Below are 25,738 nucleotides of genomic sequence, written 5' to 3'. Positions count from 1 at the left end.
CAAGTTTATTATCATATTCACAAGTACATGTATACACAGGTGCAATGAAAAACTTATTTGCAGCAGCATCACAGGCACATAGGGATTCAACATTCACAAGAGAAGCAAAAATAAACTTAAATTATACAGGAAAGAACTCAACTAGAACAAAAAAAAATTGTTGTGTAAAGCGGTCAGAGTTGCTCTCTTGAAGGACTGCAGTTTGATTCAAAGACCAAAGGTGGACAGGACTGTGCAAAAATCTTTGGCACATGTAAAAAAAATTTCTGTAAAGCAAAGATGCTTTCAAAATGATTAAATGAAAAGTTTCTAAATATCAAAAAAATTACTATGAAGAGAAGTAAACAGTTAAAAAATAAATAAAATCAAAATTTGGTGTGACCACCCATTACCCTTAAAATTGCATTAATTCTCTTTTGTATACTGTGGCGTAGTTTTATAAAGAAATTGACTTGTAGGTTACTTCAAGCATCATGGAGAACATGCCGCAGTTAGAACCATAGAACATTACAGCACAGAAACAAGCCTTTTGGCCCTTCTTGGCCGTGCCGAACCATTTTTCTGCCTAGTCCCACTGACCTGCACCTGGCCCATATCCCTTCATGCACCTCTCATCCATGTACCTGTCCAAGTCTTTCTTAAATGTTAAAAATGAGCCCTCATTTACCACTTCAACTGGCAGCTCATTCCACACTCCCACCACTCTCTGTGTGAAGAAGCATCCCCCCTAATGTTCCCTTTATACTTCTCCCCCTTCATCCTTAACCCATGTCCTCTGGTTTTTTCTCTCCCCTAAGCCTCAGTGGAAAAAGCCTACTTGCATTCACTCTATCTATACCCATCATCATTTTATATACGTCTATCCAGTCTCCCCTCATTCTTCTATGCTCCAGGGAATAAAGTCCTAACCTATTCGACCTTTCTCTGTAACTCAGTTTCTCAAGCCCCGGCAACATCCTTGTAAACCTTCTCTGCACTCTTTCAACCTTTTTAATATCCTTCCTGTAATTTGGTGACCAAAACTGCTCATAGTACTCCAAATTCGGCCTCACCAATGTCTTATACAACCTCACCATAACATTCTAACTCTTATACTCAATGCTTTGATTTATAAAGGCCAATGTACCAAAAGCTCTTTTTACTAGCCTATCTACCTGTGACGCCACTTTTAGGGAATTTTGTATCTGTGTTCCTAGATCCCTCTGCTCTACTGCACTCCTCAGTGCCCTAAGTTACCTTGTATGTCCTTCCTTGGTTTGTCCTTCCAAAGTGCAATACCTCACACTTGTTCTTCTGCAGACTTTGGCTGTCTCGCTTGCTTCTGCCTCTCCAGGTAATCCCAGACAACCTCGATGATGTTGAGATCAAGGATCTGTGGAGGCCATGCCATCTGAAGCAATATAAAAATCTAGGGGGCCTAAGCCTTTTGCGCAGTACTGCGTAAGGTGATATGAGGCACAGATAAAAGTGGACGGCCAGTGCCTTTTTCTAAGAGCAAAAAATGGCTAATATGAGGGAGCAAATTTTTCAGGTGATTGAGGAAAGTCTAGGGAGGTGTCAGAGGTAGGTTTTTTTACACAGAAAGTGGAAGGTGTGTGGAATGCACTGCCAGGCGTGCTGGTAGAGGCAGATACATTGGTGACTTACAAAGACTTTTAGAGAGGCACATGGTTGATCGAAAAATGTAGGAGGGAAGGGTTATAGATTGATCTTGAAGTAGGTTGGACGGTCAGTACAACATTGTGGGCCAGAGAGCCTGTGCTGTTCAATGTTCTACGCTCAAATAGTTGAAGGGAAGTAGCTGTTCTTAAACCTAGTGGTGTGGTACCTCAGGCGTCTGTACCTCCTGCCCGATGGTAGTGGCAAGAGGATGGCATGGTCTCAGTGGTGGGGATCTTTGTTGGTAAACTTTCCTTCTTGAGGCAGTGCCTCCTATAAATTCGTAACCACGGAACCGTGTCTGGAGTCGGGTTCAGAACCCCGAAAAATATTTTTAAAAATCCTTCACGAGGGAAGAGAACAAGTGGGAAATTGGAACGGCAATAAAGCGAGTCTCATTCATCAGCTTTACTGGGGATCTTTTAACAAATAACTCATCGAGCTGGCAAGCAATCTGTTGCCTAATGCATTTACATTTATTTCTTAAGGACAAAGGATGGGAATACATTTGGGAATAAAGTGTAAAGCAAGGAGCTTGTTGTTATATTGCCAGCTGGGTGAATTGGCTTCAGTGATGACAATGGACTGATACACAGGAAAGTTTGTATAGACTGTGGCTTATGGAGTCCTTGCAATGAGTCACTTTACAATTATTTACCACGGCTAAGTTAATAATCGTATGTGCGAAGCACATTCTGCTGCAAATCCTTGTTACCCAGTGAAGCTGGGTGAGACTAGAACGAGAAGTCATAGGTTAAGGTGAGAGGGGAAATAGTTATGGGAACTTGAGGCAAAATTTCTTCACTCAAAGTGTTGAACAAGCTGCCAGCAGATGTGACGGATGCAGATTTGATTTCACCATTTAAGGGAAATTTGGATAAGTATGTGGATGGGAGGGGTATGGAGGTCTAGGTCGATGAGGCTAGGCAGAATAATAGTTTTGCAAGAACTAGGTGGACCAAAAGGACTGTTTCTGTACTCTGAGTCTGTGACTTTATAACCCCATCCCTTGATAGAAATGGATGGACGAAACTGTGCTGGCTTTCAACCAGCACTCGCAACCAAGAAGCGCAGATGCTGTCTAACTAGAATCAGGTTTATTGTCACTTTATATAACATGAAACTTTATATAGTACTTTGCAGAGACATAAAATGACTATAAATTGCAAAATAAACAAGTTTTGCAAAAATAAAAGAGGGAATAACAAGTTCGTGTTCGTGGACCGTTCAGAAATCTGACAGTGGAGGGGAAGGAGGTGTTCTGAATCATCAAGTGTGGATATTGAGACTCTTGTACCACCTCCTTGGTGGTAGTAATGGGAAGCAGGCATGACCGAGATGGTGAGGTCCCTCATGATGGATGCTTCCTTTTTGAGGCGCTGCGTCTTGAAGGTGACCTCGATGGCGGGGAGGGGGTGGGGGTGGTGACAGCTAATGCACACAGCAAGCTCCCACACGTGTTTTCCTGCTGTTAAAATGTCACGCATGGTTATTTTTATGTGGATTTTTTTAAAAGGCTTTCACAATTGAGACAGGGTGTCTTTGTACAGAACTGTATCAGGCGACTTCGATAAATATATCCCGTCTCACTGTCAGCAGCCCCTCCAGAAGGTGTGAAGGAATCTCCCAGTTTATGGAGCACATGGATCATGGGGAATGCTGTACAGCCCAACAGGAGCAGAGGAGGCCTCCCTGCCCCTTGTGTCTGCCCCACCATTCACTGTAATCTACCCTGGCCTGAACTCTACTGTGCCAGTTCCCTATACCTTCAGTTCCTCAACCTATGAAATACTAATTTCCCTCCGCCTTAAGTACTCCTAGTGACCCACCCTCTATCACCCTTGGTTCCAGGGAAAATTCCTGAGATTCACCACCTCCTGAGAAAATACTTTTCCAACACCTCAGTTTTAAATCACTGGCCACCAATATTGCAGAAATGCCTCCTTGTTTGTGACTCTCCCACTGGTGGAAAAATCAGACTTGGGTTTACTATCACTGACCTATGTTGGGATCCCAACATCTACCCTGTCAGATCCCCTTTGGATCTGATATATTTTAATAAGGCCACCCTTATTTGGGGTTTGGAGTTTCACTATTTGGTAATTAAACTGTCTAGTCTTTCAAGATAGGATACCCCTCTCATCCCCTGATGGATCTGCTTTGGACTGCCTCAAACACTACTCCATTCTGGTTTATGTAAGGGGGCCTAAACTGGGTGTGGCCTCCCCAACACTTTGCACAACTGGAACAAAGCCTCCCCATTCTTAAACTCCATTCTGCTATCATGCTGTTCTCCTTCTTAACTACTTCCTGCAGTGCGGAGGGGAGTATCGGGGTGCAGGGTAGGGTGAGAAAAGGAAGGAAGTGTGGACAGAGAGTCGAATAGAGAACACAGAACTGAGAGAATCAAGCTGCATCCGTGGAAAATAACCAGTTGGCACTTCAGGCTGAAGCCATTCCTCAGGCAGCATCTCTGTAGAGTCCTGATGAAGGGTCTAGCCTGAAACGTCAACTGTTCGTTCCTCTTCATAGCTGCTGCCTGGCCTGCTGAGTTCCCCCAGTGTTTTGTGATCTTGCTCAAGACGTCCAGCACCTACAGACTGTGAGGGGGTGGGTGGGGAAAAAGTGGAGATTAGATTCTGGGGGAGAGGGAGAATGGGTAAGGGAGGCAGCAGAAGGACAAAGGGATCTGTAAAAACAAGGGTTTACTTTGGGAAAATCCTTTATTCAGTGAGTGGTAAAATGTAGTGCTCAGCTGCACAGGATAGAAATGAACGGGATCGTCGTGGCACAGGAGGAAGGCCATATTTAGCCGAGCAGGCTGGTACTTGCTGTGTGTAGAGACAATCCCATTCACTTGTTCCTCCCTTCAGCTCCTTATCCAGTTCTTGGACCATAAGGCATAGGATCAGAATTCCAGCCCATCAAGTCTTCTCCGCAATTGCATTATGCCCAATTTAAGTTCAAGTTTAATGTCATCTGATGGTACTTGGATACAACCAAATGAGACAATGTTCCTCTGGACCACGGTGCACCCACAAAATGTATATCACACACAAAAACAAAATACAGTGGATTCCAGTTAATTGGGGAGCCACCGGGACCAGTACATTTTGGCCCAATTAAGCGGCTGGCCCAATTAGCCAAATTTTTGTGGAAACAGCTAAAAAGGTATAAAAAAGACAAACTGAGCACTTAAATGAACACAGAATACATTATCACACTATCAATACAACTGCAGTATTATAAAACTGTATTAGTTCCTAATTATTGAAGGAGGAATTCATTCATGTCGTGTTCTTTTGACTGTTACTGAACAAAATTGGCACAGACACCCTGTGCAGTTAACGGGCTACCTTCATACAACTCTGATAACAATGGCATCCTCTAAATCTTCACTTTATTTGTAACATTCAAATTCTTGTGGTTCCTAGCTTGTCGAAGCAGTGAAATTGTTTCAATTTTCACTCTCGGCTGCTTCTGATATCTCCAAGCCTGAATGCTTGAAATCGCAGTGAGCAAAACAGTTCAGAATTGTGTCACTGCTTATTTCTCGCCCACTATCAGTGACAAAAATTGTTCTCTTTTGAAGACAAACACATACAACTGACGCTATTTTAAAAGCTGTTTGCTCAAAGCATAGTGTAGTATCTAACAACTGCCCAAGTGCACATGACTGACGCTAGTTAGAAACTGTTCAGTGACTGTCTTCTGCCCCAATTAAGCGGCATAGCATCCCAAATAAACAAAGGGAATCATGGCCACTTTTTCAATTAGTTTTTGTTCTTTAAGAGTTGTACCAAATCAGCGGCTGCCCCAATTAACCAGTGGCCTAATTAACCAGAATCCACTGTATTACCATAAATAAGTCAATAAAATCTAACTCAAAATAAATGTAGTGCTCATGTCAACAGTAAACAGTTTGTTGTCCTACAGACGCGATCTCATTGGTGGCAGGATATTCATTGGTCTCACAGCCAGAGGGAAGAAGCTGGTAGTCCTGGTCCTGATGCTCCTGTACCTCCTTGCTGATGGTAATGGGTCAAAGAAATTTGGTAGGGATCCTCAGCAGTGATTCAAGCCCTTCGTCTACACTGCTCCCAGTGAATGTCACAAATAGGAGGGAGAGAGGACCCTGTGATCCTCCCAGCTGTTTTTACCATCGCTCTTATTTATTTTCCCTCTCGACCCAAATCCTCCTGCCTTTTCCCTGTAACCTTTGATGCCCTTACTAATAAAGAACCTATCGACATCAGCTTTAAATGACTTGGCCTCCACCACCATCTGTGGTAGTGGGCAATGAATTCCACAGATTCAACAGCCTCTGATGAAAGAAATTCCTTTTCATCCCTGTTCTTCAGTTCTGAGACTCTGCCCTGTGCTCTCCCACTGTTGGAAACATCCTCTGCATGTCCACTTTATCCAGGCTTTTCAATATTTATTATGTTTCAATGAAATCATCCTCATTCTTCCCAGCTCCAATGAATACTTGCCCAGAGCCATCATTAACTCCTCATACATTAACTCTTCCTTTCCCATTTCAGTGCATTCATTTCCAATGCCAGCATGCCCCCTTTGTTAGATATGGAGCCCATTCTTCCCTGAATGACACAATTAAAACCACTTTCCCCACCACTTTGGTTGGTTGGTTGGTTGACACATGCTAGAAAGTGGTGAGATAAGATTGAGATGGAAGGGATGAGATAGAGAGATAGAGGAGGAAAGAGATGGAGGGGGTGGAGCAGTGACACCAGTATAGAACAAAGGGGCCGAACGGCCTGCTTTCTGACCTTTATTCCCCATAATTTCCCTCTTGTCAGGTTGGTGATTCGCGCCTCGCAGTTGAGGGTGAATTTCATTAAGAGTTCAAGAAAATTTGGTACGTCTCCAAAACCACTCGCATATTTTTATAGATATACTGTGGAGAGCATTCTGACTGGCTGCTTCACCATCTGGTATGGTGGGTGGAGGGGAGGGAGCTACTGCATGGGATTGAAATAAACTGCGGAGAGTTGTAAACTTAGTTAGCTCTATCATGGGCACCAGCCTCTGTAGTATCCAGGACATCTTCAAGGAGTGATTCCTCAAGAAGGCGGCATCCATCATTAGGGATCTCCCCCCCCCCCCCCCCATTACTCAGGTTATGCCCCGTTCTCATTGCTATCATAGGAAGGAGGTCCAGAAGCCTGAAGGCACACACTCAACGATTCATGAACAGTACCTCACTACTTCTTTTAATTTCTGTTTTTGCACTATTTATTTAACTTAACTATTATATATATATATATATATATGTATATCTATTGTCATGTATTGCATCGTACTGCTGCCACAGATTTAACAAATTTCACGACGTGCCAATGATACTCAACCTGATTCTCTGCTTCAGATACTCTCGTGGGTTTCTTGCAATTCAGCTGGGCCTCAGTAAATCGTCCAGCTCGGACAGGTACTGAAGCCATACATCACTCCTTTCCTTACTCCTTGTGTAACGTCACTCCAAATTACTTCCGTAACACCCAGGCGACTGAAACCCATTGTAATTTTTAAGGTGGTGATTGACATTAACAGACCTGTGTAAGTGCCTGTTCCAGCAGAAGGCAGTCTGCTTGATCGAGATCCTGCTGCTTTTAAATGTGACAAGTGCCCCAGGGGTCAGATCAGAGCAATGATCTGGGCCTCACGAGGCAGGGCGGCAGGCTGCTCCTTCCTGCCTGGTGAAGGATGATGATGTGTGGGTAACACAAAGCAGGTGTGGCAGCCATTGGCTCTGCCAACTGAACTGCTGCTTCAGAATATTCATCCTTACTAATGCTGCATTCATCAGGTTCTTATTTTTCAACTCCCAACCTCCTGTTCTTCTAAATTATTTACACTTTTAGAAACTGTATGCATTGATGAGAGAGGGTGTCTGTAGTTTATCCGGTGTCTGGAGGTTCTCCCGAGGAAACAGGATGATAAGCCATCGAGCAAACCTTTGGAAGGTTGGAGGTGACTGTCGGCAGGCCAGGGTGGATTCGGATGGGTGCACTGTTCTCTAAATGAGGAGTGAGTTCAGAAATCGAAGCTGCAGAGGGACTTGGGGAGAGTCCTAGTGCAGGATTCTCTAAAGGTTAATAGGTTGAGTTGGTAGTAAGGAAGGCAGATGTGAAATGTTAGCATTCATTTTGAGAGGACTAGAATATGTAAGCTTTATGAGTCTTTGCTCAGACCACACTTAGAGTATTGTGAGCTGTTTTGGGTCCCATATCTGTGAAAGGATGTTCTGCCATTGGGGAGGGGCCAGAGGAGCTTTATGAGAAGTATCTCAGGAATGAAAGGTTTAATGTATGAAGAATGTTTGATGGCTCTGGCCCTGTACTCGCTAGTTTAGAAGAATGAGGCGGAATCTCATTGAAACCTATCAAATACTGAAAGGTCTAGATAGAATGGGCGTGGAGAGCGTGCTTCGAGTAGTGGGAGAGTCTAGGATTGGAAGGTGCAGCCTCAGAAAACAAGGATGTTCCTTTAGAGCAGAGATGAGGTGGAATTTCTTTAGCCCAGGGAGAGGTAAATCTGTGGAATTTATCACCACAGGCAGCTGAGTGTGTTTAAAAGTGGAGGTTGATAATAAAGGCATTAAAAGTTACAGGGAGAAGGTAAGAGAATGGGGTTAAAGGGGAAATTAAAACAACCATGGTCAAATAGTGGAGCTGACCAATGGGCTGAATGGCCTAATTGTGTTCTTACGTCAGCTGGGTGCGAATCGAGTCTGAGTGGGGCCTGTTGCCTTGACTCCCTTTCATGCTTACCTTGAGAGGCAGAATATGGAAACTCTCAAGAAAGGATTATTACCATCTTTTCCCCAGTGTAGGGGAGTCTGAAACTAGAGTTTGCTATGTACTTGGAATGAGCTGCCGGGGCAGTAGTAGATATTTGTACAATCGAAAATTTTAGAAGACTTACCGATGCCTATGTAGATTGGAAAGGTTTAGAGGAATATGAGCCAAATGCGGGCAATTGGGATTAGAATAGAAAGGCACTTTAGTCGGCATGGATGGGTTGGGCTGAAGGACCTGTTTTTATGACGTACAAAAGCTGGATGAACTCAGAAGGTCGGACAGCATCCGTTGAAAGGAGCAGTCAATGTTTCGGGCCGAGACCGAAGGATTCATGCTGAGTTCATCCAGCTTTTTTGTACGTTTTGATTTGACCACAGCATCTGCAGTGTACTTTGTGTTGACCTGTTTTTATGATGTTTAACTCAACGAAGCCACAATCTTAATTCCTTCACTCCAGACAAGAAAGGCCCTCCCCATGCTTGGCATTCCAACAACCTGGGTTCAATCCACTGTTCAGCCCTCGTGAACTGACTCGACCCGAAACATTGACTGTCCATTTCCCTGCGTAGTTGCTGCCCGACTTGCCGAGTTCCTCCAGCACCTTGTTTGTGTTGCTCAATATTCCTAGTGTCTGCAGAGCCTCAGGTGGCTCCAAGAACTAGAGGGAAAAGATTTAATGGGAACTTGGGGGCAACTTTTTCTTTCCCCCCACATACAGGGTGGCATATATACAGAATGAGCTGCCAGAGGAGGTGCAACAAGAACAGTTGGACAGGTGCATGGATTGGAAAAGTTTAGAAGGCTACGGGCCAGACTTTGGAAAAGGGGACCAGCTTTTTTGGGAAATCTTGGTCAACAGGGATTGTGGGACCAAAGGGCCTGTTTCCGAGCTGTATGACTCTCTGAACCATGAACTCTATGTAACACACACAAAATACTAGAGGAACTCAGCAGGCTAGGCAACATCTATGGAAAAGAATACAGTTGACGTTTCGGGCAGAGATGTGGAGTGGTTTAGGAAAGGGATACTAAAACTTAGAATCTTAAATGTCTGAAAGTATGAAAACCAGTATGATTGATTAAAATCGGGGGATGATCAGGAGTCCAGAAAGGGAGAATTGCTTTGATCTCAAAGGGTTGTGGTGCTGGTGGAGGTTACAGAGACCAACCGGGGCAAGTCCACAGAGGGATTGAACAAGGGTCAGAGTTTGATAATAGAGACCCTGTCAGTTTGGGAGCTGTTGTCTGTCATCCAGCACAGAGTGTGCGGACGCAGGAGCAGAGTCTTAGATAAATCCTGCTCTGTAGCTCGTACTCGATAAGTGTCAGCAGGTCAAATTCCCCGGCATCATGACTCATTGTAATCCAAATCTTTGCAGAAAAAAACCCACCAAATTTGAAGTGTTTTTGTTGGAGCGATTGGCACAGTCTCCCGGCAACTGAGAGCAAGGTTTTGCATTCCTTTGGCCTGGAATGTTGGATCTGACACACAGGCAGGCTGTCCAACAGCTGGGGCTCTGTGTTCCAGGATGGAGAAACTCAAGGAGGTCGATAAGATGGTGAATGTGTTGATTTTATTATAGTGAAACAGCACAGTAACAGGCCCTTCTGGTCTAATGGGCCCGTGCTACCCAATTACACCCAATTAACCTACTGACCCAAACGTCTTAGGGATGCGGGAGGAAAGCAGAGCACCCAGAGGAAACCCACGTGTCATGGGGAGAACGTACAAACTTCTTACAGACTGTGGCTGGAATTGAACCCTGGGAGTCGCTGGTGTTGAGGATTGAGGTGATGTTTTCTTGTGTCAACAGAACAGACTGTCATCAGTCTGGAGTAGAGTAGAGTAAATCTACTCAGGAAATCAGGAGAATCTTCTTTTCCTAGAGAGTGGGGAGAATGTGGAATCCATTTCCACCAGGAAGAGCAGGGATTGGTTTAAAGGGAAGCTGGATAAACACAAGGGAGAGAGAGTGATGGAAGACGAGGTTGGGGGAGATGGAGAAGGCTGGGAAGAACAGAGGGACTGAAAGGGCTGCCTGTCAGCTAGAGGTTCCATGCGCACCAGTGACTTACTGGATGAGGTGGTGTTTGTCTGGAGCCCGGGGAAAGTCAGCTTAAAGAGCAAGAGTTCTCGTCTGGAATCGCTGGAGACTGAAAGGGCTTTTATAGTGAGAGTAAAGCTGCAATAAAATAGGTGCACAGAAAGGCAATCCTGCTGGTGATATGGGGCCTGTTGAGTTGATCTTCGCAGTTGGTCTCCCTGATTCTGATTTCTCTCTGCCTCGTCTCTCTCTCCCTCCCTGTCTATCACTTTCTCTCTCACGACACAGTAGCATAGCAGTTAGCATAATGCCTTACAGCCCAGTGATCGGGTTTCAATGGTGCCGCTCTCTGTGCGCTCTCCCTGTGACTGTGTGGGTTTCCTCTGGGTGCTCTGGTTTCCTCCCACAGTCCGCAGATGTGTGGGTTAGGGTTAGTAAGTTGTGGGCATGCTATGTTGACACTGGAAACTGGGTGACACTTGCGGGCTGCCCCCACCACATCCTTGGACTGTGTTGTTCATCGATGCAAATGACACGTTGCACTGTATGCTTCAATGTTTCCACGTACATGTGATAAAGCTGACCTTGAGCGTTATCTTTAGCTCTTTTTTCTTCTTTACCACCATCTCACTCTCTTCCTCTCTCACTATCCCTGTCTGTCTGTCTCTCTCTCTTCCTTACTATCTCTTTCAGTGTGTATTCTATCTCTTTTTCTCTTTCTCACTATGTCTCTCTCTATGCCTTCTTCCTGTTTCTCTCTCTTTTTGCCTGTCTGTCTCTATTTCTCTCTGTCTCCTGCTATTTCTCTCCTCCCCACCCCCCCCCCCACCCCCGACCTTCTGTCCTCTCTCCCTCTCGGGGTGTGTGAAGAGAGCAGGGGAATGGACTATTCTGGGGAAGAGGCAGGTAGGTGAAGCTGCGTCCGTGGCCAAGACCAGTCATGATCTTATTGAATGGTGGAGTGGGTCAGATGGGCTCCTCGTTCTTGTGCTCTTATGAGTCCAGTGCACATGGACAAAGGTGAGAGGTTACAGGTCAGTCACTGTGCATGCAGATGTTGTGATGATGGGGAGTGGTATTCATGGAATCTGCTGTCCTGATCACAAAGGAAACGGAAGCTGGGGGCGGGGGGTGGAATTTTTGACCCTTTGTGGATGTTCTTCCATTCAGCTGGATCATGGCTGATCCAGGACCTCAGCATCAACCTCGCGCGCTAACTGCCACCGCCTGCGTGAAGTTGCCCTCCCAGCCACACGCCGCCCTGACCTGGAAATGTACTGCCTTCACTGCCACTGTGTCAGAGTCCTGGCACTCCCTCCCTAATGGCGCTGCTGGTACACTCGTGCTGCAAGGACTGCGACAGAAACAAGAAGGCAGCTCACCAGCACCTTCACAATGCAGCTATGGATGGGCAACAACTTCCGTGAAGCCCGCATCCCTCAGTTCATCTCCTTCACTGGAGCTCATGTGTGAGGCCTGGAGGTTCCGAGGCGCAGAGACACAAGAGACACTGGAATCTGGGGCGGCAAACAGTCTTTCAACAGCAGAATATATGCTCTCTTGAGTCTTCAGCTCAAGGTCAGTTTATCAGAGTCAGGTTTAATATCACTGACATATGTCATGAAATTTGTTCACTTTACAGCAGCAGCACAGTACAATACATAATAATAGAGAAAAAACTGTGAATTTCAGTATATGTATACTAAATAGTTAAATTAAATAAGCAGTGCAAAAAAAAATAAATAAAAGGTAGTGTTCCTAGGTTCAATATCCATGGCAGAGGGGGAGAACCTCCCTGATGGTACCCCTGAGAAGAGGGCACGTCCTGGGTGATGGGGTGATGGATGCCACCTTTTTGAGACAATGCTCCTTGAAGATGTACTGGATACTATGTTTTCAGGCTTTTGTTTTTTCTGCCTGGTGGGAAAGGGGAGAAGAGAGAATGTCTGGGGTGAGTGGTGGTCTTCGATTGTGCTGGCTACTTTACTGACGCAGCAAGAAGTATAGATGGTGTCCGTGGAGGGGAGGGTGGCTTCTATGATGTGCTGAACTGCGTCCACAGCTCTCTGTATTCATTGTGGTCACAGGCAGTACAGTTGCCACTCCAGGCCTGATACATCCGGATAGGTGCATCAATAAAAATTGGTGAGGATGAAATGCCGAATTTCATTATCCTCCTGAGGAAGTAGAGGAAATGTGAGCTTTTCTTGACTGTGGCATAACTACAAAGACTAGCTTTTTTTTGGTTAAATTATGGATCCATTTAAGCACCAGGATTAGACAAATGCTTCACAGGCAAAAAACGGGGACGTGAGAATAATTGTGGAGATGCCAAAAAAGCTAGCACTGGCATAATGGGCCAAATGATTGCACCCTGCGTTTGCTTTTATGAACAAGTTGTGGTTGGAGGGGTTGACAGATTCCCAGGAGGCTTTCAGGAATATTGTTTCTGATCATTTTCTGGATTGTTTGAATCCAGGGTAAGTTACGTTTATGGAGGTGCTCAGTGGGTCAGGCAGCATCTGTGGAGGCAAAAGGGATGGTCAACATTTCAGATCGAGACCCTTTTGTCCCAGATGGCAGCATCTGTAGGCTTTTTCGTCTATAACTTGCTCTGTTGTTCTGTGGATTTGAATTATGGTGAGCTTCATGGGTAGGGTGAAAGGTAACAGATCATAAGGCTATGTGTGTGTGGCTTCCATCGGTAGTGATTGACCATGGGTACAGCACCTCTGGTAGTCACTGGGAGTGGCTTCTCCAGGGTGCAAGCCAGGGTAGAGTTGATATGGAGATCCGTCTATTGCCCATGCAGTGGGAACCCCCCTCTCCATGCTGATGACAGGTCCAAAGGAACGATGAAAGTCGGTACAGTTTGGTGCCAGCAGCGTCGCAGGAGTTGCCGTGCCAGTGCTGGATCCAGCAGTAAGCCGCCTTCGGGACTCTTGGTTCCGGATTTTTCCTCGGGGTTTACTCTCAAAGCCTTTCCCGTGAGCGGGTACAGCCGCAAGGCAGCGGTGGTTTTAAAGCGGAGTTTTCCCTCTCCTAGATGAGCTACCATCCGTGGTTAACGAGCCCCATCTGCCCAGAGCAACTGGTTTTAAGGTACCGGTGGTCCGCTTTGCCCCTTCTCCTGTCAGTGAGAACAGCTCCGCCGGGCATAAGAACTATGCCACACGCGAAGGCCAAGAGTTGGACTTGGTTGTCAGAGGCTGTTTGAGACGCAAGCCATGAAGAGCATTTGTTTAGCAGTGGGAGCTCGTCCCCACTACCACCCTTCGACTATGACTACCTTTGGAGCCAATAAGACTATAAGACCACAAAATATAAGAGCAGAATTAGGCTGTTCAGCCCATCAGTTTTTCTCCACTATTTGACCCTGGTTGATTTAATTTCCCTTTCAACCTATTCTCTTACCTTCTCCCTGTAACCTTTAACGCCTCAATGACTTGGTTTCCACAGCCGTCTGTGGCAAAGAATTCCACAGATTTACCACCATCTGGGTAAAGAAATTCCTCCTCAACTCTGTTCTAAAGGAGTATCCTTACAATCCAAGGTGGTGCCTTCTGGTCCTAGACTCTCCCACTATTTGAAACATCTTCTCCACATCCATTCTATCTAGACCTTTCAATATCCAATAGGTTTCATTGAAATTACCCCCCCCCCCCCAATTCTTCTCAACTCAAGAAAGTACAGGCCCAGAGCCATCAAACATTCCTCAAATGTTAAACCTTTCATTCTAGAGATCATTCTCATAAACCTCCTCTGGACTCTCCCAATACCAGCACATCCTTCATCAGATATGGTGCCCAAAACTACTCACAATACTCTAAATGTGGCCTGACCAGTGTCTTATAAAGCCTCAGCTTTACACCCTTGCTTTTATATTCCAGTCTGTTCGAAATGAATGCAAACATTATGTATTTGCCTTCCTCACTACCAGCTCAATCTGTAAGTTAATCTGGGGGGGAAATCCTGCAGTAGATTTCTCAAGTCCCTTTGCACCTTTGATTTCTGAACTCACTGCTCATTTAGAGAATAGCCCACCCATCAGAATCAACCCCCTGGCCTGCTGACAGTCACTTCCAATCCTGCCTGCAGACTCTGGTTCTCGTTATCAACGCTGCCTGACTGACTGCTTCCCGACCAGAGCTTCTGTTGTTTATCGGAAGATTCTGGCATGTCGAACGAGACTCTGTCAAATTGCTGGAAGTTCCCAGCAACGTTTCCCTTAAACCATTTTCTGAACAGTTCTTATACTTCGGAATGTCCCAGATATTGCAACTTCTTCCTTGAAAGATGCTGCTGGTTTTTGGCAGTTCTTGCTTCCTCGTTCTGAAGCTGCATGGTATCCCAAGACACGATAGGGATTGGGGCCTCAGGAAATTTCCTCTTGGCTCTTCTCAGGTCATAGAGGCTTTCAGCACAGAAACAGGCCCTTCAGATCAACTGGTCTAGAGTCTGTGTTAACCAAGACGTCCATCCAAGCTAGTCCCATTTGCCTACATTTAGCGCATATCCCTCTACACCTTAATAATCCATTACCTATCCAACCATCTTTTAAAAGTGGCTCTCATACCTACCTTAACGTCATCCTCTGGAATTTTGCTCCATATGCGCACCACTCCGTGTGGGAATGAAATTTGCCCCACAAGTTCCTATTACATCTTTCTTGAGTTTATTCATCTCCAAGAGGACCACAACCGTGTCATGGTTTGGCGATTGCGTTGCCTCAATGACCCGGAGAGCTAGGTTGGCTGGAGTCAAGGCTTTAAGCCGGGGTGCCAAACTCATTTTAGGTCACGGGCCGGATTGAGCAAAATGCAGCTTCATGCGGGCCGGATCAGTGGGACGCGTGCGAACGCAGCTTTCGTTGCCTCCATTTTTTCAGCCTGCTCTCATGTGTCTCAGTCTCTGCTATAACTACAAAGTGTTTCACTTTACAAATTCCGTTTCTTATGAAGAAGACTGCCGAGCAAGACTGCCGAATAAACACTAAAAACCCTGAAAACCTGGTACCTGAATAAACTCAGCATTAGCCATATCATACGCCATAGGCGCTTCGATTACTGGGGCCAGCTTTAATAGTAATTAGATATTATCTCGCGGGCCAAAGATAATTCCACCGCGGGCCGGATTTGGCCCGTGGGCCTTGAGTTTGACATATATGCTTTAAGCTTTGGCTCTTGGTAGGGTCACCCATGCCAAACAGGTCAAAGGGTAGCGGCCAGATTAAGAGTGGTCCACCGGCCCCCCATGTTTTGTGGGGGGTGGTGTTCAGCTCAGAGTTAACAACCCTGACTGGTAAAACAATATTGTTTTAGAAACAGCAATGAAGAATTGTTCTATATCTGTATTCCTGAGCCTCCACCCCAGATTTGTATGACTGACAGTACTGAAACTTGACTCTAAAGAGTTAATAGCTCTATTACCTCTTGGTGATTGTAAAGTTCTTGCACAATTTGCGGCTGGTCTGATTTTAATGACAATGGAGCCCACAGTTCTCCAGAGAATTGAATGACAAAGGGCTGCTTGAGATAGTGGAGGGTTCATGAAAGCATTAGGAGAGAGAGTGTGTGCCGGAGGTTTGCTGTAAGCAGGCAGGTGCTGACAGCTGAGATGAGGTCATAGGCAGGAGCAGAAGAATTACTGAAAACCCGTGCCAGCCAACTGGCGGGAGTGTTCAAGGACATCTTCAGTCTCTCACTGCTGCAATCAGAGGTTCCCATCCGCTTCAAAAGGGCAACAATTATACCAGTGCCCAAGGAGAGCAGGGTGAGCTGCCTCAATGACTGTCATCCAGCAGGACTCACACCTACTGTGATGAAGTGCTTTGAGAAGTTTGTCATGGATAGAATCGACTCCTGTTTAAGCAAGGACCTGGTTCTGCTGCAGTTTGCCTATTGCCACAAAATAGGTCTACAGCAGATGCAATCTCACTGGCTCTCCATTCAGCCTTGGATCACCTAGGCAATAGCAATACCTAGTTCAGGCTGCTGTTTATTGATTACAGCTCAGCGTTCAGCACAATCATACTCTCAATTCTAATCAACAAACTTCAAAACTGTGTCTCTGTACCTGGATCCTTGATTTCCTCATTGGGAGACCACAGTTAGTGCAGATTGGAAATTGTATCTCCGACTTGCTGATAGTATACATTGGCACGTCTCAAGGATGCCTGCTTAGCCCCTGCTCTGATCCCTCAACACCCATGAATGTGTGGCTAAGTACAGCTCAAACACCATCTATAAATTTGCCAATGACACAGCTATTGGCAGAGTTTCAGATGGTGATGAAGAGGAGTACAGGAGCGAGACAGATCTGCTGATTGAGGGGTGTCGCAGCAACGATCTTACACTCAACGTCAGTAAGACTAAGGAATTGATTATGGACTGCAGGAAAGGGAAGTTGAGGGAACATGCACCGGTCCTCATTTAGGGATCAGACGTGGAAAGAGTGAGCAGTTTCAAGTTCCTGGATGAAAACATCTCTGAGTCCAATGTATTAACACAATTACAAAGAAGCCATGACAGTGGCTAGATTTCATTAGACATTTGAGGAGAATTGGTATGTCACTACATACTCGCTAATGTCTACAGATGTACTGCGGAGAGCATTCGAAGTGGTTGCATCACCATCTGGCATGGAGGGGCCACTGCACAGCATCGGAAAAAGCTGCAGAAAGTTGGAAACTCAGCCAACTCCATCATGGTCACCAGCCTCTGCGACATCGAGGACACCTTCAAAAGGCAATACCTTAAAAGGTGGCATCCATCATTAAGGACCCCCATCACCCAGAACGTGCCCTTGTCTCAATATTTATTGAGAAATTTCAATGGCAGAGGGGAAGAAGGGTTCCTGTACCACCTTCTTGGTGGTAGCAATGAACCCATGTACCCCATCTTAGAAGTGTTCTCTCTTTTTGCACTACTAATTTAGTATATATATATATTTATTGCTTTTATTGTTATGTATTGCAATATACTGTGGCTGCAAAACAACAATTTCAGGACATATGCCAGTGATATTGAGGCTGATTCTGAAGCTTTCAAAGACAAAGTTGAGTTTATTGAGTTTGGTATGGTCCCCCAAATCCTAAGAACTTTCTACAGGGGCACAATTGAGAGCATCCTGACATGGCTGTATCACTGCCTGGTATGGGAACTGTACCTCCCTCAATCACAGGACTCTGCAGAGAGTAGTGCGAACAGCCCGGTGCATCTGTAGTTGTGAACTTCCCATGATTCAGGACATTTACAAGGACAGGTGTGTAAAAAGGACCCGTAGGATGATTGGGGACCCAAGTCAATCCAGCCACAAACTATCCCAGCTGCTACCATCCAGGAAGCAGTTCCACAGCATAAAAGCCAGGACCAACAGGCTCCAGGACAGCTTCTTCCACCAGGCCATCAGACTGATGAACTCACGCTGATTTGAGTGTACTCTATATTACATTGACTGTTCTATTTATTTTAAATTACTATGATTGCACATGGCACATTTAGATAGAGACATAACGTAAAGATTTTTACTCCTCATGTATGTGAAGGATGTAAGAAATAAATAAAGTCAATTCAATTGTCATATGAATATAGATTAGTACAGAACAGAACAGGTCCCTCGGCCTATGATGTTGTGTCAATCTTTTAACTGACTCCATGATCAATCTTGATACTTCCCTCCTGAACAGCCCATTACCCTCCAATTTTCTTACATCCATGTACCTATTTAAGAGACTCTGATTTATCTGTCTCTATCGCTAATCCAGCAGAGCATATCATTCAACCTACCTCTGACATCATACATTGGGGAGACCCGCCGCAGACTGGGAGACCATTTCGCTGAACACCGGCACTCAGTCCTCCAGCAGTGGCAGGATCTCCCTGTGGCCACACACTTCAATTCCACAGACCACTCCCACATGTCTGTCCACGGCCTCCTCTACCGTCAAGATGAGGCCACACGCAGGTCGATGGAGCAATACCTTATCTCCCGCCTAGGTAGCCTCCTGTCTGCCGGCATGAACATCCAACTCACAGACCTCCGTTGATACCCCTGCCTCCCTTACCCCCATCCCTATCTATTATTTTAGTCTGGTTCTCTTTCTCTCTCTTTTTCCCCCCTCACTATAATCTCCCCCCAGCCCTACCTTTCTTTCTCTTTTATTTCCTATAATTCTCCACCTTCCCCCTAGCCCATTTCCCTCCAGCCTATCACTTCCCAGCTCACTACTTCATCCCTCCCCCCACTTCTTATCCCCCCTCGACCATCCCATGTTACTTCACTCCTGATGAAGGGTTTCGGCCCGAAACGTCGTCAGTACCTCCTCCCATAGATGCTGTCTGGCCTTCTGAGTTCTGCCAGCATTTTGTGTTTTTTTATTTATTTCCAGCATCTGCAGATTCACTCGTGTGCCTCTGACATCATACACTGTATACACAGGTTCAGTGAAAACCTTACTTGCAGCACATCACAGGCACATATCATTAGAGACACAGCATTCACGTGAAAAACATAAATTAAACATAGAAGAGCGTAATTAGAACAAAAAGGGCCCATTGGTGCCTAGTGATCATAGTTTTGCTATACTGAGGTAGTGATTAGGTTGTTTCAAGAACCAAATGGTTGAAGGGGATAGTTGTTCTTGAACCTGGTGGCGTAGGACTTCACCCATCTATACCTGAATTCAACTTGTGCTGTTTCACTCTGAATTTTTACCAAACCCTTGGATAAATGGGTAACTAATACGTTAGTGAAATAAAAGTTAACTAATAGTGACCGTCAGGGCGGCCAGCTCTCAGTTGGAAAGGGGAAAAAGCTGTGGATGTTAAAATTCCATGAATACTATATTGGAAATGCTCGTTTGGGTCTGAGGTGAGAAGCGGTCAGTGTTCAAACTGAGAGCCTGGGAAAGATTGGCAACCAGCCTTTCCCCGTTCTGATGTTGGTGAGATGCAAAGCAGTTGAACGGGAGTGGTTACAAGCTTTAACTGGACTGAGCTGTCTCAGTTTGGTTCGTGTGCAAGTGGGAGTGTCTGACCATCGCACAAAGGGCTTGTTTGACTTTGTGAGTTTGAGTCTGTTCTCCTCTGGGGCAATGGCGCTCGCAGCTGCCTCTGTCAGTTGGTGTGCCCTCACTGGGTTACAGGGCACATACCACAGTCTGGAGGTCATGGAAACACTTCAGTCAGTGCTCCTTCATCGAGGATCTAACGGTCCCCACTTGGGAACTTGCCCTTTGGTATCCCAGTACTCCTCCCGTGTCAATCTCACCCAAATCCTTGATGTGAGAAAGGATTTCTCACACCGGAACCCCTTTGCCTGTACCCCATCTCCCCACTGAGTTCTGCGTCGTCAAATCAGCTCTCAGTTTAGCAACAGTTTCATGTTTCTCCCTGATCTTGCCCCCACCATAACTCTTCCTTGCTCCATCCCTGGCACCTACCCCATCTCTGTAACCCCCTTCAGCCTCTATACCCCTTCCTGTATCTGTAACTTGCTCCATCCCTGGCACCTACCCCATCTCTATAACCCCCTCCAGCCTCTATACTCCTTCCTGTATCTGTAACTTGCTCCATCCCTGGCACCTACCTCATCTCTATAACTCCCTCCAGCCTCTATACCCCTTCCTGTATCTGCAACTTGCTCAATCCTGACACCTGCCCCATCTCTATAACCCCCTGCAACCTCTGTACCCCTCCCTGTCTCTGTACCTTCCTCCATCAGAGACACCTACCCCATGTCTGTGACTCCCTCCTGCCTCTACCCTCCCCCTCTCTGTTTCTGTAACCCCCCCCCTCCCCCACCGGTCCTTACACCCCTCTCAATCTCTGTAACTCCCTCTGGCCCCTACACCCATCCCTGCTTTGTAACCCCTCCTTATCTCTGTGCCCCCTCTCTATCTCTACTAGCTTCTATGCTGCCCCATATCTTTGTACCCTTTCCAGTAGCTGCGGCTCACCGAGACTCTGTGAAGCCCTGCCTGGGATTTAGTGGAGGGAGATCTTTTTGCACCATTCTGAGGGAAGCTGGATTGGTGTCTGATTGGGGGATTTGCAGAGCTAGCCAAGGCCAGGGTGGCGGGGAATGGCTGGATTGCACTTACTGTATGTAGAGCTGCATGGACTGAGAGTTTCAGATGGCCTTCTTCCATGCTGTATCTCTGGCTGTCGCAAGCACATTGGTATGTCCTGAAATGAACAAGGAAGGTGCTGCCAAAGTGCGAAGGATTCTTTCAGTTTGAGCTGCTTTTTTTCCCAGTTGGTGAGCTGAGCAGCTGTCCTCCCTCTCAAGAATGTTCCGGAACTGTATGCCACACGAGGAGGTGTCAGTGCTAAAGATTTGGTCAGGGAAGTTGGTTCTGAAGAGTGCTTTAAAGAAGGTTGGAGAAGCAGTAAAGCTTACAGAGGAATCACAGAGTTCAGGGCCCTGGTGGCTGAGCTTCTCGCCACCAATGGGAGAGTTCATTTGTGGATAAGCAAGAGGCCAGGCCAGGAGGAGCACAGATATCTCACTGAAGTTATGGCAGAGATTAATTTAGACTTAGCTGATTTGTGTACCCTGTCTATGCTGTTCATGTATAGCAGAGCCCTTGATTTTTTTTCCCAGGTTAGGGAGTGCCAAGATGGTTTAAATGTATCCTGATACCAAGATGTGAATGAAGAACAATTTCAGTGTGCTAAATTAGTGCCAACACTTTCACACGAGGTTTGCTCCATCGGTAAATTGTCCACTTTCCAAATATTTACTGACAAACAGTGGTGGATATAGACCATTTCAAAATATTAGATTCAAGCCTCTGTGTTGTGTAAATAACCTTGCAGACAATCTACCTCCTCTTCAGCTCTTGACCTAATGAAGTTATCTTGTCATTGACATCCACTCTGTTTAATTGGATATGCTTCTGTTCCCATGGGGCTGCTCTGCCAGCACCGTATCTCACTTCTAATTGGATCCCCGTGAATCTGACAACACAGAGCCCACGAGGCAGATGAAGCAAGCTCTCAGCAGTATCGGCCGTGACTCAGCGGGGAGGGCAGTCGCAGGTTTAAGACCCATCCTGGGCACGCCATCTCCATAACCTCGGCTGCTGCTCTCACACAGTGCGGAGGGAGTGCTGAACCGTCAGTCACTAAAACAGACCCTTCGGCCCAACTAGTCCATGCTGACCAAGATCCCTATTTAAGTTATTCCAATTTGCCCGTGCTTTTCTATCCATTTACCTGCCCAAATGTCTTTTAAATTTTAATGTATTTGCTTCAGCCACTTCCTCTGACAGCTTTTTCCATATACTGACCACACTCTAGGTGAAAAATTAGTCCCCCATTCTCTCCCCTCCCACCTTAAGCCTTTGTTCTTTAGTATTTGATTCCCCAACCCATCTATTGCTCACCCTATCTATACCCCTCATGACTTTATATGCCTCTTTAATGTCAGCCCACAGTGTCCTATGCACGAAGTCCAAACTTGCTCAATCCCTTTCTATAACTCTCTTCCTCAAGTCCTGGCCATATCTCCTCTGACCTCTTTCTAGCTGTGTGGCATCTTTCCTGTAGCAGGCTGTGGAGCGTGACAGTAGTCTAAGTAATAGTGCGACGATATTACAGCTTGGGGCATTGGAGTTCAGAGTTCAGCTTTGGTGCCGCTTGGAAGAAGTTCGTACGCCCTTCCCGTGGGCGCCCTAGTGTCCTCTGGGTGCTCCAGTTCCTTCCCACATTCTAAGAATGTACTGGTTGCTAGGTGAATTGGTCATTGTAATAGCTGCTGGGTGATGCAGCTATTCAACCGGAAGAGCCTATTCCTGCGCTGTATATCCAAATAACTTTAAAAAATATATAAAACTGAATGCAGTAGCTCAAATGCAAGCTCACCAACATCGTGTACAACTGCAACATAACCTCCCAACTTCTACACTCAATGCCAAATGCCACCTTCATCAGCCTGTCTACCTGTGATGCCATTTTCAGGGAACTCGAGGAGCCGTCTTTCAAAGGGTCCTCCAAACTGAGTTCCCTCCTGTTCCTTGCAGTAGATATAAAATGTGCTGGCAGCCAGAGACATTATTCTAGTGATGTTGGAAGACAGATTAAGCACTGACTATGTCTCGTGAATTTTAGATTTTTTTAAAAATGTCTGTTGCTTACCACTGAATTAATCTTGAAATACAGAATTATAACACACATGCTCGACTTGACAAATTCCTTATTATTCATTACAGTTAAAAGCCCCCGGGAAGCACTTGCTGGATTTGATTTGCCACAATCTGAACCTCATTGAAAGTGATTACTTTGCACTGGAGTTCTTGGACCATCACAAGGTTATGGTATGTGTAAAGATGCCTATACAATGCGCTGCCTGTATTTCTCTGTTGAACAATGCTAAATGGACTTCGTTGAAGAACAAGACTTCAACTGACTGCAGTTTCTAGAGGGCAATCGTATTCCATTTATTGGTTTAGTTTAATATTCAAGTGGTTTTCTTTAATTGCTTAGATAAGGCATCATTCTTATTGCTGCACTCATCCAGAATTTGCACTAAGTGGTGAAATCCCATCATCTGTCATTGACCTTGACTCTAAAGACTTTTGAATAGGGATATATCATTTTCTATGCTGAGGTATCAGCTCGGTGGCGTGCCTGGTGCCCAGCAACGGTGAGGTAAGAAGCTGATTGGGCAGCAAAAAGGGCACCATTTCCACATTATCCCGACTGGAAAAATTGTTGCTGTTCCTCCATCTGCGTTAGATCAGTATCTGGAACCATCCTAACTGCAGCTCCACCTCCATGCTAACCATCCTAACTACTGCTCCACCTCCTGCTAACTGCACAGACCATTGAGTGGTAGCCTTGCCAGTGACCTTTGTGCCCCGCAGAATGTCTGAGAAAAATTACTTGGTTCAGTTATTCTGAGTACTTATTATAACTATTATCACCTCTGGTGTTCTAGGTGTGGCTGGACCTACTGAAGCCAATTGTGAAACAAGTCAAAAGTGAGTATAGTCTACTTTATGTTTCCCTTTGCATCCATATGGAAGTTATCTACATTCATTCACCGGGTTGATGTAGAATCAAAGTTGCCCACTTCACTCGGGAGGATAAAGGGTATTCTAAATGGGACAGTTTTTGGATGATAATCCTTTCTTTGTTGAGCTGATAAAGCTTGAGTTTACGTAACTTAGCGATTAACATAACAGACATTTGGAATAACCATCACAATTTGGCTTCCTGTATGATATCTGATTCATTTCATTGGTTTGACCAAGATTTGTAAATATGTTAGTTTCTGTTGAAATTCCTGGATAAACAATCTCTAATGACTCGAATAGACACAGTATAGAGTCATGGACCTATACAGCTGCGAAACAGACCCTTCAGCCCAACTCGCATGTGCTGACCAAAGTGCCTTGAAGTAGTTCTATTTGGCCCATGTCCATTACAATATCTTGTTGTATAACCCCTCTTACCTCTGGCTCTTTTTCTACCCACTGTAAATCCTGACTGATGTTTACTGCCCATTCTGTTGCGGCAAACAGTTTCCTTTGTTGTTCGTTCTGTCACGTGACCGGGTTACCAAACCAGCAGAAATGGAATAATACATTGGAGTCTGGTATTACTGTAACTAAAAGTGTTTATTAGTAAACTAAGTAATACACAGTACTATAAAAATGCAAATATATAAAACAGGTTAGCAATGATATATACAGAAGTGTAGAAATAGGAATCAAAACCAAGCTCTATTGAAGTCTAGGGGTAAATGAATAGTCTTATGATGGTGCAGAGTTCAGTTCAGTTTAGTTTAGGTTGAGGTAGTTGATGTTGTACCGTTGGAGAGAGAGAGAGAGCGAGAGGTGATGCAGTTGCAGGCAAACCTTCTGTTGTCTTCTTGTCCTGTTGTGGTCACCGACTGTGACCCCTTCATACCAGGCCAGACCGTTTTTCAGTGGTGAGCCTGTCATCCAGGCGAGGGTGGACACACACACACAAGCCCCCACCGGTCTGCCTTCACACACTGTGAGCCTCTGATCGATTCCCCCGAATCGATCCTCCAAACCCCCACCTTCCTGTCGGTGCACAACACTCTTTCAGTGTCCCGTGGTGCGTCTGCTTGTGTCTCAGCAGACTCGCTTTTTATCTCCCCTGCCGGGGTACCAGCCATCCATCAACTGTCCATGTCCATCACCTGGTACCGCCTTGCTGTCTCAGCAGGAATGCACAGCAGCAGGCAACGTGTTCTTGGAGTAAAGTAAACAATTATCGAAGAAGCCATAATACTAAATCATCTCTCTCTCTCTCTCATTATCAGCATCTGCAGCAGGATGCCTCCCCCCTCCTCTTCTCTCTCTCTCGTTAGCAGCATAGTTCACAGGGGGGGTCAACTCTGGACCCCATCTCAGCCTGGTTTGCTCATCACACATCACAATTCCCAAACTGGCGATCTCCCTGATTACCCACCCCTGGTTGCCCTGGGACTGTGGAGGCATTCTTGCATCTGAGGAGTCTGGCCAGACCAGTTTATGGACGGGAGATCGTCCACAGTAGGGGGGCAGAGAGCCGGATGGTTCCATCCTCAAATCCTGCCTTCATAAGACATTGGAGCAGAATGAGGCCATTTGACCCATTGAATTTGCTCTGCTATTTGATCATGGCTGATATATTTCCCTCTCACCCCTATTCTGTAAAACACCTTGATTTATAAAGTACCTATCGCCTTCTGCCTTAAATATATTCAATGACTTGGCCTCCACAACGAATTCCACAGATTCGCCACCCTCTGGCTAAAGAAGTTCCTCCCCATCTCCGTTCTAAATGGACATCCCTCTATTCTGAGGCTGTGCCCTTTGGTCCAAGACCCCCCCCCTCCCCATCTGCCACTATCAGAAAGATCTCCTTCACATCCATTCTGTCATGTTCTACCTCACCCATACTCAGCATCCTAGTATTGGGCTTTGTGTAAACATTAATTTCTTCCACAATCCCAGATGGCCAACTTCAAATAAACGGAATGATTTTGAGTACCTTTTTAAAATGTTCTCTCCTTAGAGAAGGTTTACTGAATGCTAGTTTAATGAATAACGGTCATTTTTATCAAGGCCATCTCTTACATCTCATTCACTTGGATTAAATTCCCTGGCTTCTCTGGTGGGATTTTAACTCGTGTCTCATGGCAGTTGGTCCATTGGGCTAATGTATTCACTCTTAATCCTATAAAGCCCTTCCT

At 45.6% G+C, this 25,738-nt stretch overlaps 1 protein-coding gene across 5 annotated transcripts in view; it reads left to right on the top strand.

Moving 5' to 3' along the window:
* farp1 (FERM, RhoGEF (ARHGEF) and pleckstrin domain protein 1 (chondrocyte-derived)) overlaps nucleotides 1-25,738 on the top strand; it is a 247,713-nt gene that overhangs the window by 110,579 nt on the left and 111,396 nt on the right. For all 5 annotated transcript variants that reach the window (XM_073028410.1, XM_073028391.1, XM_073028373.1 and 2 more), the window contains exons 3-4: nucleotides 22,740-22,844; nucleotides 23,468-23,510. In XM_073028410.1, coding sequence (XP_072884511.1) covers nucleotides 22,740-22,844; nucleotides 23,468-23,510 — 148 coding nt within the window. The remainder of the gene's footprint in view (nucleotides 1-22,739; nucleotides 22,845-23,467; nucleotides 23,511-25,738) is intronic.

The sequence above is a fragment of the Hemitrygon akajei genome, chromosome 2 (genome assembly GCF_048418815.1).
Source record: "Hemitrygon akajei chromosome 2, sHemAka1.3, whole genome shotgun sequence".
NCBI classification, from domain to species: domain Eukaryota; kingdom Metazoa; phylum Chordata; class Chondrichthyes; order Myliobatiformes; family Dasyatidae; genus Hemitrygon; species Hemitrygon akajei.
The sequence above is the reverse complement of the archived record's forward strand: the minus strand, read 5'-3'. Positions and strand labels throughout refer to the sequence as shown.